Source organism: Parastagonospora nodorum, assembly GCF_000146915.1.
Source record: "Parastagonospora nodorum SN15 chromosome Unknown scaffold_11, whole genome shotgun sequence".
Taxonomy (NCBI): Eukaryota; Fungi; Ascomycota; class Dothideomycetes; order Pleosporales; family Phaeosphaeriaceae; genus Parastagonospora; species Parastagonospora nodorum.
Window position 1 is genome coordinate 840,773 of NW_001884559.1, and position 13,957 is coordinate 854,729.

Here is a 13,957-nt window from a genome sequence, read left to right on the forward strand (position 1 = left end):
CCAGAGCACGTGACGTCACTAGCGCAGAATCGATTTTCCATGATCGCGGACGCCCATGACGTCCATGCTCAGGCCGAGTAACAAATTCGAATAGACGACCGTATGGATTCACCGCGAATACATCCTTCTGCTGCGCCGAACAAGTAATGAAGCTTACAGCGCTTCGAGCCCCGTCGCCTGCGGTATTGAGCTTTCTTCGAGCTCAAGTCAAGAATGCCTTCGAACAACCAGCAGCACGATGCGCGGGACTGAAGAGACAAAGATGCGCATATACTACAAATGCTGGGGATAGCCAGGATGGACAGAGGACACGAGGGAGATATTCGAGCACCTCCCAAGCAGCAAGACCTGCCGGCCGACGATTCCCACAACAATGCAGAGCACTGCAACCGACCCTCGATAGCACACTACGAAGTCGAAGCACAATGCGACCGTTGAATGGGGTAGCGAACTTTACCTTCGGCTGCCGTGCATTCTCCTCGAGTCGACCGCAACATGTTTGGGACATTTTCAAATCAGCACATAGAAGAAAGCTGGCCCAGCTGCAGGCTCCCTCGCCGCCTACAGAAGATGCACCAGGATCCACGGGCTTCGGTAGCAGTCTCGGACGGATAATGCGGCCCGCGAACGAGCTCAAGATGAGATGTACGGAACTTGATGAGCACGGCAATGTCACACTGGTCAGCGGAGAATTCAAGAAGAGCGAATTGATCGCCAAGTACGGTCTGCTCCCTCGAGATCTGCGGAAGATCGATTCGAGTCTGCTACCGCATATTCTGGTTCGGCCAAGTGCGATTCTGATAAATTTGCTGAACCTGAGAGTCTTGTTGAAGCACAATCGAGTGCTTGTGTTCGACGCATACGGAACAACAGACTCAAAGTCACAGTCGGTTTTCATGTACGATCTCGACCTCAAACTCCGCCAAAAAGAGACCCCCGCCAACGGCACACTCGCATACGAATTCCGCGCCCTCGAAGCTGTCCTCATATCCGTAACATTGAGCTTGGAGAAGGAATTCGAAGGCGTCAGCGAGCCCGTGGTGCGCGTCTTGCGGGATCTCGAAGAAGACATCGACAGAGACAAGCTCCGCTACTTGCTCATCTACAGCAAGAAACTTGGCAGCTTCGAGCAAAAAGCCCGCCTCGTTCGCAACGCGTTGGAGGAACTCCTCGAAGCAGACGACGACTTGTCCGCCATGTACCTGACCGAAAAAGCCGAGGGCAAAACACGCGAAGACGACGACCACACTGAGGTCGAAATGCTGCTTGAATCCTACCACAAAGTTGCCGATGAAATCGTCCAAGCAGCAGAGAACTTGGTCTCGAGTATTCGCAACACTGAGGAAATGTAAACACTTCTCCCTTCCCCATTCTACTTTTGACACCACCCACTAATACCTCCACAGCGTCAAAGCCATCCTCGACGCAAACCGCAACTCCCTAATGCTTCTCGACCTCAAATTCTCCGTCGCCACCCTCGCCATCACAGCCGGCACCTTTGTCGCCGCCCTTTACGGCATGAACTTGAAGAACTTTATCGAAGAAAGCGACCTCGGCTTCTTCGGCATCAGCGCCTGGTGCACCGTCTTCGGCATTATCGTCGCTGCCTACGGCCTCCAGAAACTTCGCAAGGTCCAGAGAGTCAGCATGTACGGGCACGGGCCTGGCAGTATTGTTAGTAAGGGTTTGGAGAATCGCGGGGTTTGGGGACTGGGTGCATGGGGAGGAGGGGGAGCGAGGGGCGTGGACATTGGGAAGAAAAGCGAGGGGCTGGGGGATATTGTGGCAAGGGAGAGGGCGTTGGCGAGACGCTTGGCCAAGGCGGAGTTGAGGGCTGATGAGGCGATGAATCGGTGATTTTTGTATTGTTTGGTACGACACCATCTCTGCTCTGTGTTTCTATGTTGAGAGATATCCCGACTCTTTTGCATAGCGATGGCGTTAAGAAGGCTCAAGACTCGATAGAATGGCGCAGGGCTCAACCTCGGTTTTTTGTTGTATACTAATGTACATATCTCATGCTTTACTTCATCTTCCTGCTTCTGCTCTTACATCCATGTCCTAAGCACCGATATTCCTGTCCATGTCCTTCCCACCTCCATACCCTTGCTCTCTCCTCTCCTTCCTAAATCCATCTGTATCCTCACTGATCGCCTTGGTGCCGCCAAAACCTCCCTCAGAATTCGCCTCGCCCGTCGAACTTGTCGTCTTGCCTCCCATGCCGCCCTCTTGGATGCTCTGTCCGTATCGAATCTTATCGGCTTTGGTGACGCCTTGGGTGTTCGGCTCGTCAACGGGGGCTTTTGGGGGTTGGGTGGAGGTTCCCGTCGAAGGGTCTGCAGGATTTAGTGACCGTACTATGAGTTGAGGGAAAGGCTTCATACCGCCTAACTGGCCAGTCTGTTTGTTGTGTGGTTCGACGAAAGTGTGGGTGCCTTCGTACTGGGTTTGTTCGCCGCCGGGCTCGGTATCCATTAGTTTGTCAGACATGGTGAGGTAGAGGGAGATCGTGTGAAGGATCGGATGTGTTCAAAGAGGATTGACGGGAATTGCAGTGTTTGGAGAAGATGTTTTGAAGAAGTGGTCATGGTATTGGGAGCTATGACCGGTGGTGGGTGCTCTAGGGAAGCTTCATGATTATGACGTAATGCCCATAACACAGAATGTGGGCGCGCTCAACGAACTTTCCCTCAACGTCTTTTCTTTTCGTAAGCTATGATGCTTGTCATTACTCAGCGCCTGCCTGATAGGATACACGATAGCATTGCGCGATTCCCTTGTGCATGAAACTCAAGCGATAAAAGCTGTCTACGTTGAATCAAAGTCGATGCCCATAGAATAACTACAGCAATGTTAGCTCTCATTTAAGATACACATGCCTTGCTGACGTACCTCTCGTATAATCTCATGTACTTTGCAACAAAGGCTTCCAAGTGGAAGATCTGTTTGCTTCCCATTTTACACCTGTGTTCGTAGAAAGCCGCCCACTTGATGACCTCTGGCTTCAGGGCATCATCGGTCTTGGGTATCAATTTCCATGTGAGCGTCTTGATGATCGTTGTGGAGTCGATGCAATGCGAGAGGAGATCGTAAAGTGATGCGCGAACTTGTAGCAGACGTTGCGGGCTTCGTTCTTCGACGATCTGGCGGGCAATTTGCTCGATGAGAGCTTCCCAGTCGGGTGGTGGGATGTGTGTTGCGTCTGTGATTTTCTCGCTGCTGCTTGTTAGCTGACGTCCCCTCGCAACAACCATGCCGGCGAATGCTGAAGACATACTTTTGGGCGTGGACTGCTTCAAACATCAACAATGCCTTCCTTAGATTCCTTCCGCTGTCCTTGGCTATCCGTTGATTCAGGCTCTCCACCTCCTTCCATCCCTCCTTCTTGCCCACATTCTTCAGCACTGAGCAAATCTCCGTCTCCGTGGGCGCAGCAACTCTCACGAGAAGCGTTCTACTCCGGATTGGCGCAATAATGTTGCTCGTTGAGTTGGCTAGGAGAATCAATCTCAGATTTGGACTGTACTTCTCCATCGTCCGCCTCAGTGCCGCTTGTGCGTCACGCGTCAAGTGATCTGCCTCGTTAATTACCACAACCTTGAAGCGCTGCTTTGCGCCCAAATCGACTTGTTGTGTCTGTGCGACTTCTTTGAGCAAGTCTTGCACAACTACTCTGTCGTAATTTCCCACATCGGAAGGCGTGATTTCGAGGTGGTATACGGATGCTACTATGTTGAATTCGAGCTTGCGGTTTGAGGTCGTTTGGAAGACGCGCGCGTCAATTTTGATCTTCTCGACACCAGGGCCATAGAGTTCCTTAAGGGTTGCAACAATGCGAGTCTTTTTACCAGCACCCGAAGGACCGTAGACGAGGAGATGTGGGAAGTCTCCACTTTGTGCCTGGTAGACATCTCGAATTAGTGGGCTGTAGCAGTATCTCACGGCAAGTATGCAGTTAGGCTAGACTTACGAGAGCTCGCAGACGATCTGAAAGCTCTGGATGATAGCTCAGAGCTTCGAGGTTGCGCGGCCGGTGTTTGTCTACGAGTAACGCCATTGTGATGTGGTGTGGGTATGTGTCGTGTCGTGTAGCTGTACACTTTCAATGTTCCTTAGCCTGAACGCGTTCGACGCGAATGTCTGGGTAGCGCGTAAAGTGGCTTGGCGCCAGCGCGTCCCGAGGTCACGGGGTTTGGACCATCCACATCTTTGCAAAAGTGTTATGAATTTCAATCGACTATTTTATGGTACAGGCATTCTGAACTACGGTGAGAAAGTTGGATCAATATCCAGTGGTTGCCAAATAAAGAGTGCCAACATCCAGCAAGCTTCCATCAAATCAGAGGCAGCAAGACATGCACAACCGAAAACCGATCCAACATTATTGGTATAAGACGAATTCAATGTACAGATGAGAGCCTTTCATCTAAGCAACCGGGGTATTCCAATAAGAAATCATAAAGTCGTGACTATCGTTCATGCTGGCTATAGTACAATGCGTCTGCTAATAGCGGCGCGAATCGTAGCCCCTATTATCGTAGCCGCTGCTACCGTGTCGGCTTCGACATTCGTCGTCCTCATACACTGAACGGGTTTGCGAGTCGTAGGAGCTGTCTGTACCTGCGGTGCTTCGATAATGCTGATCCCGCCTCTTGGTGTCGGCGTCTTTGCCGTATCGGCGAGCATCGTCGTCGTAGCTGTGAAGATTGGAAGCATAATAGCTATTGGGAATATCCCGTACAGTTGGATCAGACTGCGTGCCGTGGTTGGAGAAACTAGGGCTTCTAGTTCGTCGTGAGTTTGATTGTTGTCCTCCTCGAGGCTGAGTCTCGCCGTACGGCTCAGCTGGTGGTGGAGCGAAGGGCCCTTGACCTGCTGTAGATTGTCTCCGCTTACGTTGATCCTGTGTAGCTGCATCGGCTGTAGCGCTCCGATTTAGGTCGTCTTCATAAAGCTTGCCGCCACCAGGGGTTGCTGCATATGGCTTTCGCTGCCGCTCGATCGGTACTGAGGGTGATGGTTCAATAATCTCGTCTTCGGAGAAGCTTCTCGGCTCTGGCTGTGACGCGTACGGGTTGCGCTCCCGTTCTGTATTCGTACTGGTAGGTTGGGCCTTTGGTGGTGGGGGTGGGGGAGGGAACGTTGGAGCTCTGCGCAGTGGACCGACACCCTCTGAGGAGAGTGCTGCGGCGCATCGCTGCTGCGCGTGCAGGTTCTCGACAAAAGGGAACATTCGTCGCGGTAGTTCTTTGGGGAAACGTTCTTTGCGGTCATCTGCGTTGCTGATCGGCATGTCAAGTACTGCTTTTGAGATGCGCCGATACTCAACGTCGGGATATGCCTGTATCATCGCAGTCATCCATTCCTGGAAGCCTTCAGGTGTAAGAGCGGGAATGTGAGGCTGTTCTGCGGGGTGTTCTTGTACGAGGTGGTGCTGGCATCGCATGTCGCGATACACCTTTGACAGTGAGGAGTACGAGAGTGTCCCGAAAATTGCTACTGACCGTTAGTCGGGATCACATTTCGTGAACAGAATCTAGACTTGCCTTGCCATGGATATGTCTCGTCTGGAAGCTTCACCTCCTCGTAGAACTTGAGCATCTTTGCGGGAGTGATGACCAGGCTGCGCTTGGGCTCATAATCCTCCACCTGAGGACTAGTTAGCAACCAAGCAATCGAGCAATCACGACGACGAAGTGCAACTCACAAGATGTAAGGCTAGGCCCCGCAAGAATTCCCCTAGGCGTGGCAGGGGCTGGCCGTCAGTATCAAACAACCTCTGCCACATCTTCTCGATCGGCGTATAGTCCTCTGTCATCATCCTCACTGCGGGCGCAGGCCGTGCGGGTCGCTCGATTGGAATGTCGACAGGTGCGCTCCTTTCGTTTCGCGGAGTCGGCGTATCGTGGTTCCCGTCAAGAAGAGGGTCGCGAACTAGGGGGTCTGGACTTGGAGAGGCGTGGGCTGAGTGCTCAGCGCGCTTTGGTGATGGAGGGGTGTAGACATCTCGGGTTGGGACCGAAGCAGTGGTCGAGGCGGGCGAAGGTGGTACATAAGGCTGCGCAGCAGGCTGCGCTTGTGTCACACTGGCTGCGACGCTCATCTTGATTTCCTCGAGCACCGACTTCTTGACTTGCTCGGTGATCTGGGCAATCAGGTTTGGATCCACGACCCGCGCTGCGTCCGACTTTTCAAAGGCATTTCCAATCGCATTCTTGAGCGGTTGCTGAGAGGGTGGGGCGTGCCTGTCAGAACCGACACTGGACGGTGCGCGCGATCTGCCACGAACAGTTGGGCGGTACTGCGAGTCATAGTCGTGGTTGGCAGGCACATGACTGTGATCGTAGGTCGGTGGGTAGGATGCATGGTGAGCGTCGGCGTGGTTGTCGTAGGAGGCCATTGCGCTAGTGTGATGACGCTGTTAGGATATCGAATCGCGTGTCGACGGAACGAGCTGCGGTGAGGTGCAGCGCTGGCTGGCGCGAATGCTATTGCTGTGGTGTCATGCAAGAGCGTTGGGTGCTAAGTGTGCAGAAATTATTGCAAAAGTCGACGATAGCAGTGCGCGCAGGGAGCGAGGATATATCTTGGACAAAGTGGAGAGATGGGCTGCAAGCACGGCTGAGCCTGACCCAGTGTGCCGCTTTACGTCTTCTAGAAGGCGACAAATTCGTGGTATTGGTGGGATCAAAGAGGCAGCAAGTACGGGTAGGACCGCGATGATTCCAGCGAGTTTGACTGGTTGTAGTATTCGATGTTCCCTGTGCAGCAGCTCGCAGCGCAGCAGACGACTGGGCTGCTGTATAGAGCCCAGTTCTCACGAGGCTGTGTTGCGTCATCCCAGGGAGGTTGGACAGACGTCATGTCATCCAAGTTGAAACTGCTTACAGACTTACGGCGGAGGCGTCGAAACATGCATCACGGCGCTGCGATCTTCGTTCTTGAATGACGCCCGCATCCTTAAGGTCACCGAGGATGCGTTCGCAGACATGTTGGTTGATGTGGCCCATTGCCATGTGGCGGCTGTCATTCTCCACTGTTTACACTCGACCGATGCTTGTCTGCCAGACACACGGCAGGGTCACCGCAGTCAGCCCGAATCGTAGTCTCTCCGCCCTGCCAGCTGGCCGCCAAACATGATTGAAACGACGAGCCACCTGTCGGAAGGGCGGAAACATTCTCACTCGCCACCGACGGTGACTGGTGGGCTATCCCGGCGGCGGCTGCGTAGCTGCAACAGTGAGGCTCTGCTGAGCTGAAGACTCGCCCCGCCTGAAACACTGCTGCGCGTGAGCTGGCAGTGTGCGCTCCAGCCGGGCACGACTGCGTAGGCGCCTGTTGTTATTGTTGACGGCATCTGCGACAGGCAAGGCAGAACCTGCACGCGAGGCCCGGCTGCAGTTGTCTGTTTCCTGAGATAGATGAGCATGGTTGGCCTCGGACAGGGTGCAGGTGGCTATTCCGGGACGGCACAGGTAAGCTCACGTGAGCATCGCGCGCACTACCCAGACGGGCGCGCATTGTGATTGCGATTTCCTGAAGCGTGCTGAGAGCTATGCTGCCGTCGAGGATATATTGCATGGATGAGAAATGCTAGCCGTCCATGCGGAAGGTCTCTGACGGCGGACGGGCGGGCAGCGAATAGGAGGCCCTGGGCCACATTTGACTTTCGAAACGCACTACCGTCTCACCGTCTCACCGTCTCACTGACCAGGGCCAAAGCGCGTTGCGGCGTGAGGATGCCGACGAAGGAGCCTTTTGATCGTGCATGGTGAACTGTTTCGACTGCCAACACGCGGCTCGCAGCTCGCTGTTTCTTTGCTCATCTCGCTTTCTGGACGTCAGACAAACCCCGGGGCCGACACTGGTGCCGCAATAAAGCACTCCAAAGACCCCCCCGCCCGCTCCAAAGAGCCATCGCCAGCGCCGACGTCGAACACAGCGCCCGGTCCCCGACAGCGCCCTCGCCCTCGCTTTTGAGTTTCCGCCTTGCGCCTTGCACCTGCGCCCGTTCACTGCTGTGCCAACACGTCTTCACGTAAACCTTGTGTCGATAGACTAGTGCACGCCGCTGTCGAGTGGTGCTGCTGCTTCTGAGCCGGCTCACGACGCCGTACGCTGTACGCCGCAAGCTGCATTAACCCCGTCCTGTGCCACCTCGACAAGCACACCTCGCGACGTCTGCTGCCACGCTGACCACGACCGCCATCGACCCGCCTCAGCCATCGGCCGTCCTGTCTCCCATCCGACGAGCGCCCCAGCATGTGTGTATGAGACCCTGCACACACGAACGAGCGATCCTTGGCGTCGAGCAGTGACGACGCCCCGCCTGACCGCGCGATACACACACCTCGGACGCACCATATCAGACAATGGCTATGTTAGCCTCAAAGTCGCCCTACCCCACGCCCTCCCTGGGCGGTTCCAGCTCACAGGCCTCGGCCCAGTACAACTCGAGCATATCCAGCTACCGCAACCACACCTCGAATGCACGAGCAGACCACTCCATGTTTGCCTCGCCCACCGAATCAGAGTTCTCCGAGATATACGACGCCCCAGACGCCGTCAGGTATGTCAAGCCGACACCGGCATTGTGACATTCGTGGCTAACCCGTGCAGGCACTGGGACGAAGACAAGGTTGCAGACTGGCTGAAGCGAATCAACTGCAGCCAATATGTCGACCTCTTCAAGTGTATGTAGAACGGATCTGCGTGACGAACCTCACTGACCTTCAACAGACAACCACATCAACGGCGAAAACCTCATGGAGATGGACCAGGTCCAGCTCAAGGACATGGGCATCAAGAAAGTTGGCGACCGTGTCCGCATCGGCTCGCAGGCCAAGCAACTGCGCAACAAGGAGTACAAAAAGGCCTCAAGACGGACGTCGAATAGGGTAAGTCTTGGTCCACCAATCCCAGCCCAACAAGTCTGACATGTCTGCAGCAATCATTAGCAACGCTTGACAAAGCCTCCTTCACTCCGCCAACCTCCAGCTCACCCCGGCCCCTGAACTCGGCACGATCAATACCCACCAGTTCGCGATCCGAAAAGCGCATGTCTCGCCAAATCACAAACTCCGATCTCAGCAGTTACGCATACGGAAGCAAATCGCCGTCACGGCCAGGTTCCCCTCTGGTTGACCAGGACAATCGTGGCCTGAGAAGTGCACGGAATGGAAGCCTGAACAGCCCCAAAGAGCCTGGAAAGACCCCGTATGGTGCGCACCCACTGAGTGCCTCCACCGCAAATGTGTCGTCTCGCTTCGCACAGCCCCAACGAACGACTCCGACCGAGACTCCCCAGACCGCTAGATTCGCCCACCACGTTCGCGGTGCTCCGAGTCTCGACAGCGCTACAAACAGCCAAATTCTGCCGCAAGACAAAGCCCTCGTACGTGTCATCTTCGACGGTGGCCGGACCTCTGTGGTGAACATTGAGGGATGCAAGACTGCCGAGGAGGTCATGCTCAAGACCCTAAGAAAGGGACATCTCAATGAGGCACAAGTGCGAAACTACTGCTTCTACATCCTTAACAGTGGCGAGCCGGATCCATCGTTGTCAGAACGCCTGAGCGACATAGAGCTCTTCCGGTTGTGCAAGGACGCGAATCGACATGAACGAGGACGACTCATCCTCCGAAAGGTCCACGCTGGGGAGCCTGACGACGATCAGCTGAAGGCAGCGGCTGCCATATACAATCAGCAGAACTTTCAACAGACGCAGACCGTATACTTGCCGTCAAGTAACCGGAGCCAGAGCAAGATCGAAAAGTTGACAGGAGAGTCTCTTGCTGCTGTCAGCTACCCGCTCTCTCCCTCATCAGCGAGAGAACGAGAACGGCACATCAACTCGACTGCCCAAAACCTCGAGGGGCCGGCAGGAAAGTCTCTGAAATCACCACAGTTCCAGGCTCGAGAACGCAAGCTCAAGCAGTTCTACGGCGCCAGGCCACCCAGTGAACTCATCACTTCCGACCTGACATCATACTTTCCAGATGTTGGAAAGGACGAGATCGACAAGACGGTCCGCATGTCCATCCGCCGATCGCGTCGATTAAGTAGGGCTGCGTCGCGTCTCTCGATGGCTTCCAATTTCAGTGTTGCATCAAGCTTGAAAGATGCTCCACCTCTACCATCTATTGCAGACAGCTGGCTCGCAGGTGGCAGTAATGCCCGTCCCCTGCGACCATTGTCGGTTATGCGACTTGGCCTACCCTCCCAGTCAAACTACCGCGACTCGATGGCATCGTCCGTACTGGAGCCACTTGACGAAGAGTCGCCCCTCGAGCCAAATAGGAAATCTTACGTCTCCTTCGGTGACGGCAGTGGTTCGGATACCCTCGCTGTCACTGACCCTGATGGCAACACCACCTTACAGTCTTATTTCGACGATGGTCAGAGCAGTCTTACGGGAAGCAGTACCAGCAACACCGAAAATGGCGATTCGCTCAACAAACGCCTGTCCGAGGCTATTGCCGAGGATGACGAAGAGGACGATGATGAGCTGACCGAATATCTCGAGCAAGATTCGTGGGACAACGTCAAGTATATGAAGGGAGCACTTATTGGACAAGGTTCTTTCGGTAGCGTGTATCTCGCTCTACATGCTGTTACCGGTGAACTCATGGCTGTCAAGCAGGTCGAGTTGCCTTCCGTAATCGGCACCTCCCAGATGGACCACAGGAAGACGAACATGGTTGAAGCTCTCAAGCATGAGATTGGACTGCTACGAGAGCTCAAACACAACAATATCGTGCAGTACCTCGGCTCGAACTCAGACGAAAGCCACCTCAACATTTTCCTGGAGTACGTTCCTGGTGGTTCCGTTGCTACCATGCTCATCAACTACGGCCCACTGGGCGAGTCGCTCATCCAGAACTTTGTACGCCAGATTCTGCAAGGTCTATCTTACCTTCACTCGAGCGATATTATTCACCGAGATATCAAGGGTGCCAACATTCTTGTCGACAACAAGGGTTCAGTCAAGATTTCTGATTTTGGTATTTCCAAGCGCATCGAAGCATCTACTCTCGGTGGCAGCAAGAAGGGGGCTCAACGCGTTTCGCTACAAGGGTCGGTCTTCTGGATGGCGCCGGAAGTCGTTCGTCAGACCGCCTATACTCGGAAAGCGGACATCTGGTCACTCGGTTGTCTCGTCGTGGAGATGTTCACCGGTAGCCACCCGCACCCGAACTGCACCCAGCTCCAGGCGATCTTCAAGATTGGTGGAAGTGGCGACGCGAGTCCTACAATCCCCGAGAACGCAGGCGATGATGCCCGGGCCTTCCTGGCACAAACCTTCCTCATCGACCACGAGAAGCGACCCAGCGCCGATGCATTACTGGACAGCCCATTCATCAAGAACCAAGGCGCTGCTTAGTTCTCTAACCTTCTCACTCTCCAACATGATCTATGGTTTACACGGCGCACTACAGCATAACATACGAAGGAGTATTATTGCGCAAACGGAGAATTTGGTAAAAATGTGGGAACACGGCAAGGCAAGCTGACGACACATTCTTCTCCAATTGGGAAGCGGACCTTACCCAGTCATTCTTATTCACTTTTCACGCCCGCAACGTGTTCATACGAAAGATATTCTATCTGTACAATACCACATTTGTTAGAGATGCTGCTTAATTTGGTGTATGGGAGAGACTTCTTTTCTAGGCCGACATCGCTTGATGGGCTGGCGGGATTATGATGGTGCTTTGTATGGAGTTGTATTATATCCATCTATATCAACCAAACCTTTCAATCTCAAAACAACTTGAACTCTACACAAAACAACAGTCGCTTCCATTCCCGCTTGCAATCTGTCGTTCGTCCGATCAAAGTTTAGTCCCATCGTGGCGGGTAGCCTGAAGCCTATAACGTGTCACATCCAGCGATAAACTTTAGCGCTTCCGTCTCACATGCGAACTCACGTCAGTCGACTAGAATTGCCGGTTCACCGCAGAACCTCCGTGCTGACGTTTTAGTAGGACGCACTTCGGGAGTCTTGGCTTTCGTGGCTGCCCACACCCCGCATTGAGGGGTAGCTTTTTGCGCCTGCCTCGGTGAACGCTTCCAGCCACGAGAGCTGCGGATTGGCCAGTATGCATGATGAAGGTGGGGTTTGGGGGGGAAAGTTGGGGCACATTTGGTACGTGGCTTACGCTTGCTTCTTTCTCATAACGTATAAATTACTGGGCGAGCACCTTTCCGATTACATTGCTCACTCTTTGAATTAATTGAACTCGACTGGACTCCGAGAAAGAATATTTGTTTGAAATAGGATAAAGAATTAGACAATATGGCTGCAGTCGATCTACCAAAGAAGTACAAGGCGGCTGTGTACGACAAGCCGGGGTCCATCTCGACGAAGATTGAGGAGTTGGACATGCCGGAGCCGGGACCTGGAGAGGTGTTGATTAATCTGTAAGTCCACTGGTGTTCAACGTCGTTGCCATATTTCTACCACAATGACATACTGATCATGTCTCAGCACTCACTCTGGCGTGTGCCACTCCGACATGGGCGTGATGATGAATTCCTGGTCCATCCTGCCCTTCCCCACACAAGCAGGTCAAGTAGGCGGCCACGAGGGCGTCGGTAAAATCGTAAAGCTGGGCCCTGGAGCAGAAAATGCATCCGTCAAGATTGGCGATCGCGTGGGAATCAAGTGGATGGCTAGCATCTGTCTGAACTGCGAGGCCTGCAGAGCAGGCATGGATGGCAACTGCTTCAACGGCGTGAGTATCCCGATTTTCAGACACAAAACAATTCCACTAACGAATCCGCTCGCAGAAAATCTCGGGATACTACACCCCAGGAACGTTTCAGCAATACGTGCTCAGTCCCGCTAACTACGGTACGTCCTTCTCTCTACCCAACCTACACTCCAACTAACCCCTTCCCACAGTCACACCCATCCCCGACGGCCTCGACTCTGCCGCCGCCGCTCCCCTCCTCTGCGCCGGTGTGACCGTCTACTCTGCCCTGCGCAAAGCCAACGCAGAATCCGGTAAATGGGTCATCATCAGCGGCGCGGGCGGCGGCCTGGGCCATCTCGCCGTGCAACTCTCGTCCAAGGGAATCGGCCACCGCGTCATTGGAATCGACCACAGCAGCAAAAAAGACCTCGTTATGGAGAGTGGCGCGGAGCACTTCATCCCCGTTGACGGCACGGAGGACATGGTCGCTGCTGTGCAGGGCCTCACCGAAGGACTCGGCGCACACGCAGTTGTCGTGTGCACAGCCAACAACGCCGCCTATGGCAATTCGCTAGATTTGTTGAGATTTGGGGGCAGAGTGGTATGCGTGGGCATCCCCGAGGGCGATGTCGTGCCCATGAAATGTGCGAGTCCGGGCTTGATGGTGTTGAAGTCGCTGCAGATTGTAGGGTCGGCGGTGGGTGATCGACGAGAAGCGATTGAGACGATGGACTTTGCGAAGAGGGGGATTATCAAGACGCATTTTAGGACGGAGAAGATGGAGAAGTTGACGAGTATTTTTGAGGAGATGCATAAGGGAGAACTTAAGGGGCGAGTTGTGTTGGATCTGTCGTAGATGTGATATAAGGAGAGAGAGTTAATAACATATCTATGCATACTTCTCCTATTTGCATGTGTGCTTCGACGACGTCGATATTGTGGCCGCCTGCCGAAGTAGGTTCTTAGAAAGGCTGGACGCACTAGCTCCAAATTGTTGCACTATGCACGTTGCGTACCAAAGTTTGAAGACGATAGACACCTGAATTTGTTCAAGAGTTTATCATATCCCTTCATAGTATAGCAAGCTCTTGTACTAGTCTTACATTATTGTATCCATATCAGTTCGCAACTTGACAGCTAGGCACCCAAAGCCACACTCACCAGTTCCTGCACAGCTCATCAGCAATAAATACGGCAATAACTGAGCCTCCAAATGCATTCGCGAGCTTGATCGTGAGCGACAAGAGTCATTGGGTGAA

General features: G+C 53.8%; 8 protein-coding genes across 8 annotated transcripts; 3 read left to right on the plus strand and 5 right to left on the minus strand.

Annotated features, from left to right (window-relative positions):
* Nucleotides 1-614: 614 nt before the first annotated feature.
* SNOG_07658 (hypothetical protein) lies at nt 615-1,857 on the plus strand (the record flags this gene model as incomplete). The annotated part of the gene is made up of 2 exons (XM_001797939.1): nt 615-1,348; nt 1,407-1,857. 2 exons carry the CDS (start codon nt 615-617, stop codon nt 1,855-1,857), a joined length of 1,185 nt encoding a protein of 394 aa, XP_001797991.1.
* A 204-nt stretch (nt 1,858-2,061) lies between these two features.
* On the minus strand, nt 2,062-2,490 carry SNOG_07659 (hypothetical protein; the record flags this gene model as incomplete). Its single annotated transcript, XM_001797940.1, has 1 exon — nt 2,062-2,490. One exon carries the CDS (start codon nt 2,488-2,490, stop codon nt 2,062-2,064), a length of 429 nt encoding a protein of 142 aa, XP_001797992.1.
* A 374-nt stretch (nt 2,491-2,864) lies between these two features.
* Nucleotides 2,865-3,534, minus strand: SNOG_07660 (hypothetical protein; the record flags this gene model as incomplete). Its single annotated transcript, XM_001797941.1, is given in 2 exon segments — nt 2,865-3,216; nt 3,236-3,534. 2 exon segments carry the CDS (start codon nt 3,532-3,534, stop codon nt 2,865-2,867), a joined length of 651 nt encoding a protein of 216 aa, XP_001797993.1.
* A 970-nt stretch (nt 3,535-4,504) lies between these two features.
* SNOG_07661 (hypothetical protein) lies at nt 4,505-6,400 on the minus strand (the record flags this gene model as incomplete). The annotated part of the gene is made up of 3 exons (XM_001797942.1): nt 4,505-5,406; nt 5,547-5,649; nt 5,708-6,400. The coding sequence occupies 3 exons, from the start codon at nt 6,398-6,400 to the stop codon at nt 4,505-4,507; spliced, it is 1,698 nt and encodes a 565-aa protein (XP_001797994.1).
* Nucleotides 6,401-6,687: 287 nt separating this feature from the next.
* Nucleotides 6,688-7,016, minus strand: SNOG_07662 (hypothetical protein; the record flags this gene model as incomplete). The annotated part of the gene is made up of 2 exons (XM_001797943.1): nt 6,688-6,825; nt 6,897-7,016. The coding sequence occupies 2 exons, from the start codon at nt 7,014-7,016 to the stop codon at nt 6,688-6,690; spliced, it is 258 nt and encodes an 85-aa protein (XP_001797995.1).
* Nucleotides 7,017-7,180: 164 nt separating this feature from the next.
* SNOG_07663 (hypothetical protein) lies at nt 7,181-7,521 on the minus strand (the record flags this gene model as incomplete). The annotated part of the gene is made up of 2 exons (XM_001797944.1): nt 7,181-7,405; nt 7,486-7,521. The coding sequence occupies 2 exons, from the start codon at nt 7,519-7,521 to the stop codon at nt 7,181-7,183; spliced, it is 261 nt and encodes an 86-aa protein (XP_001797996.1).
* Nucleotides 7,522-8,378: 857 nt separating this feature from the next.
* On the plus strand, nt 8,379-11,383 carry SNOG_07664 (hypothetical protein; the record flags this gene model as incomplete). Its single annotated transcript, XM_001797945.1, has 4 exons — nt 8,379-8,569; nt 8,620-8,693; nt 8,740-8,897; nt 9,149-11,383. The coding sequence occupies 4 exons, from the start codon at nt 8,379-8,381 to the stop codon at nt 11,381-11,383; spliced, it is 2,658 nt and encodes an 885-aa protein (XP_001797997.1).
* An 832-nt stretch (nt 11,384-12,215) lies between these two features.
* Nucleotides 12,216-13,593, plus strand: SNOG_07665 (hypothetical protein). The gene is made up of 4 exons (XM_001797946.1): nt 12,216-12,423; nt 12,491-12,737; nt 12,793-12,856; nt 12,908-13,593. The coding sequence occupies exons 1-4, from the start codon at nt 12,299-12,301 to the stop codon at nt 13,552-13,554; spliced, it is 1,083 nt and encodes a 360-aa protein (XP_001797998.1). The 5' UTR covers nt 12,216-12,298; the 3' UTR covers nt 13,555-13,593.
* Nucleotides 13,594-13,957: the final 364 nt, after the last annotated feature.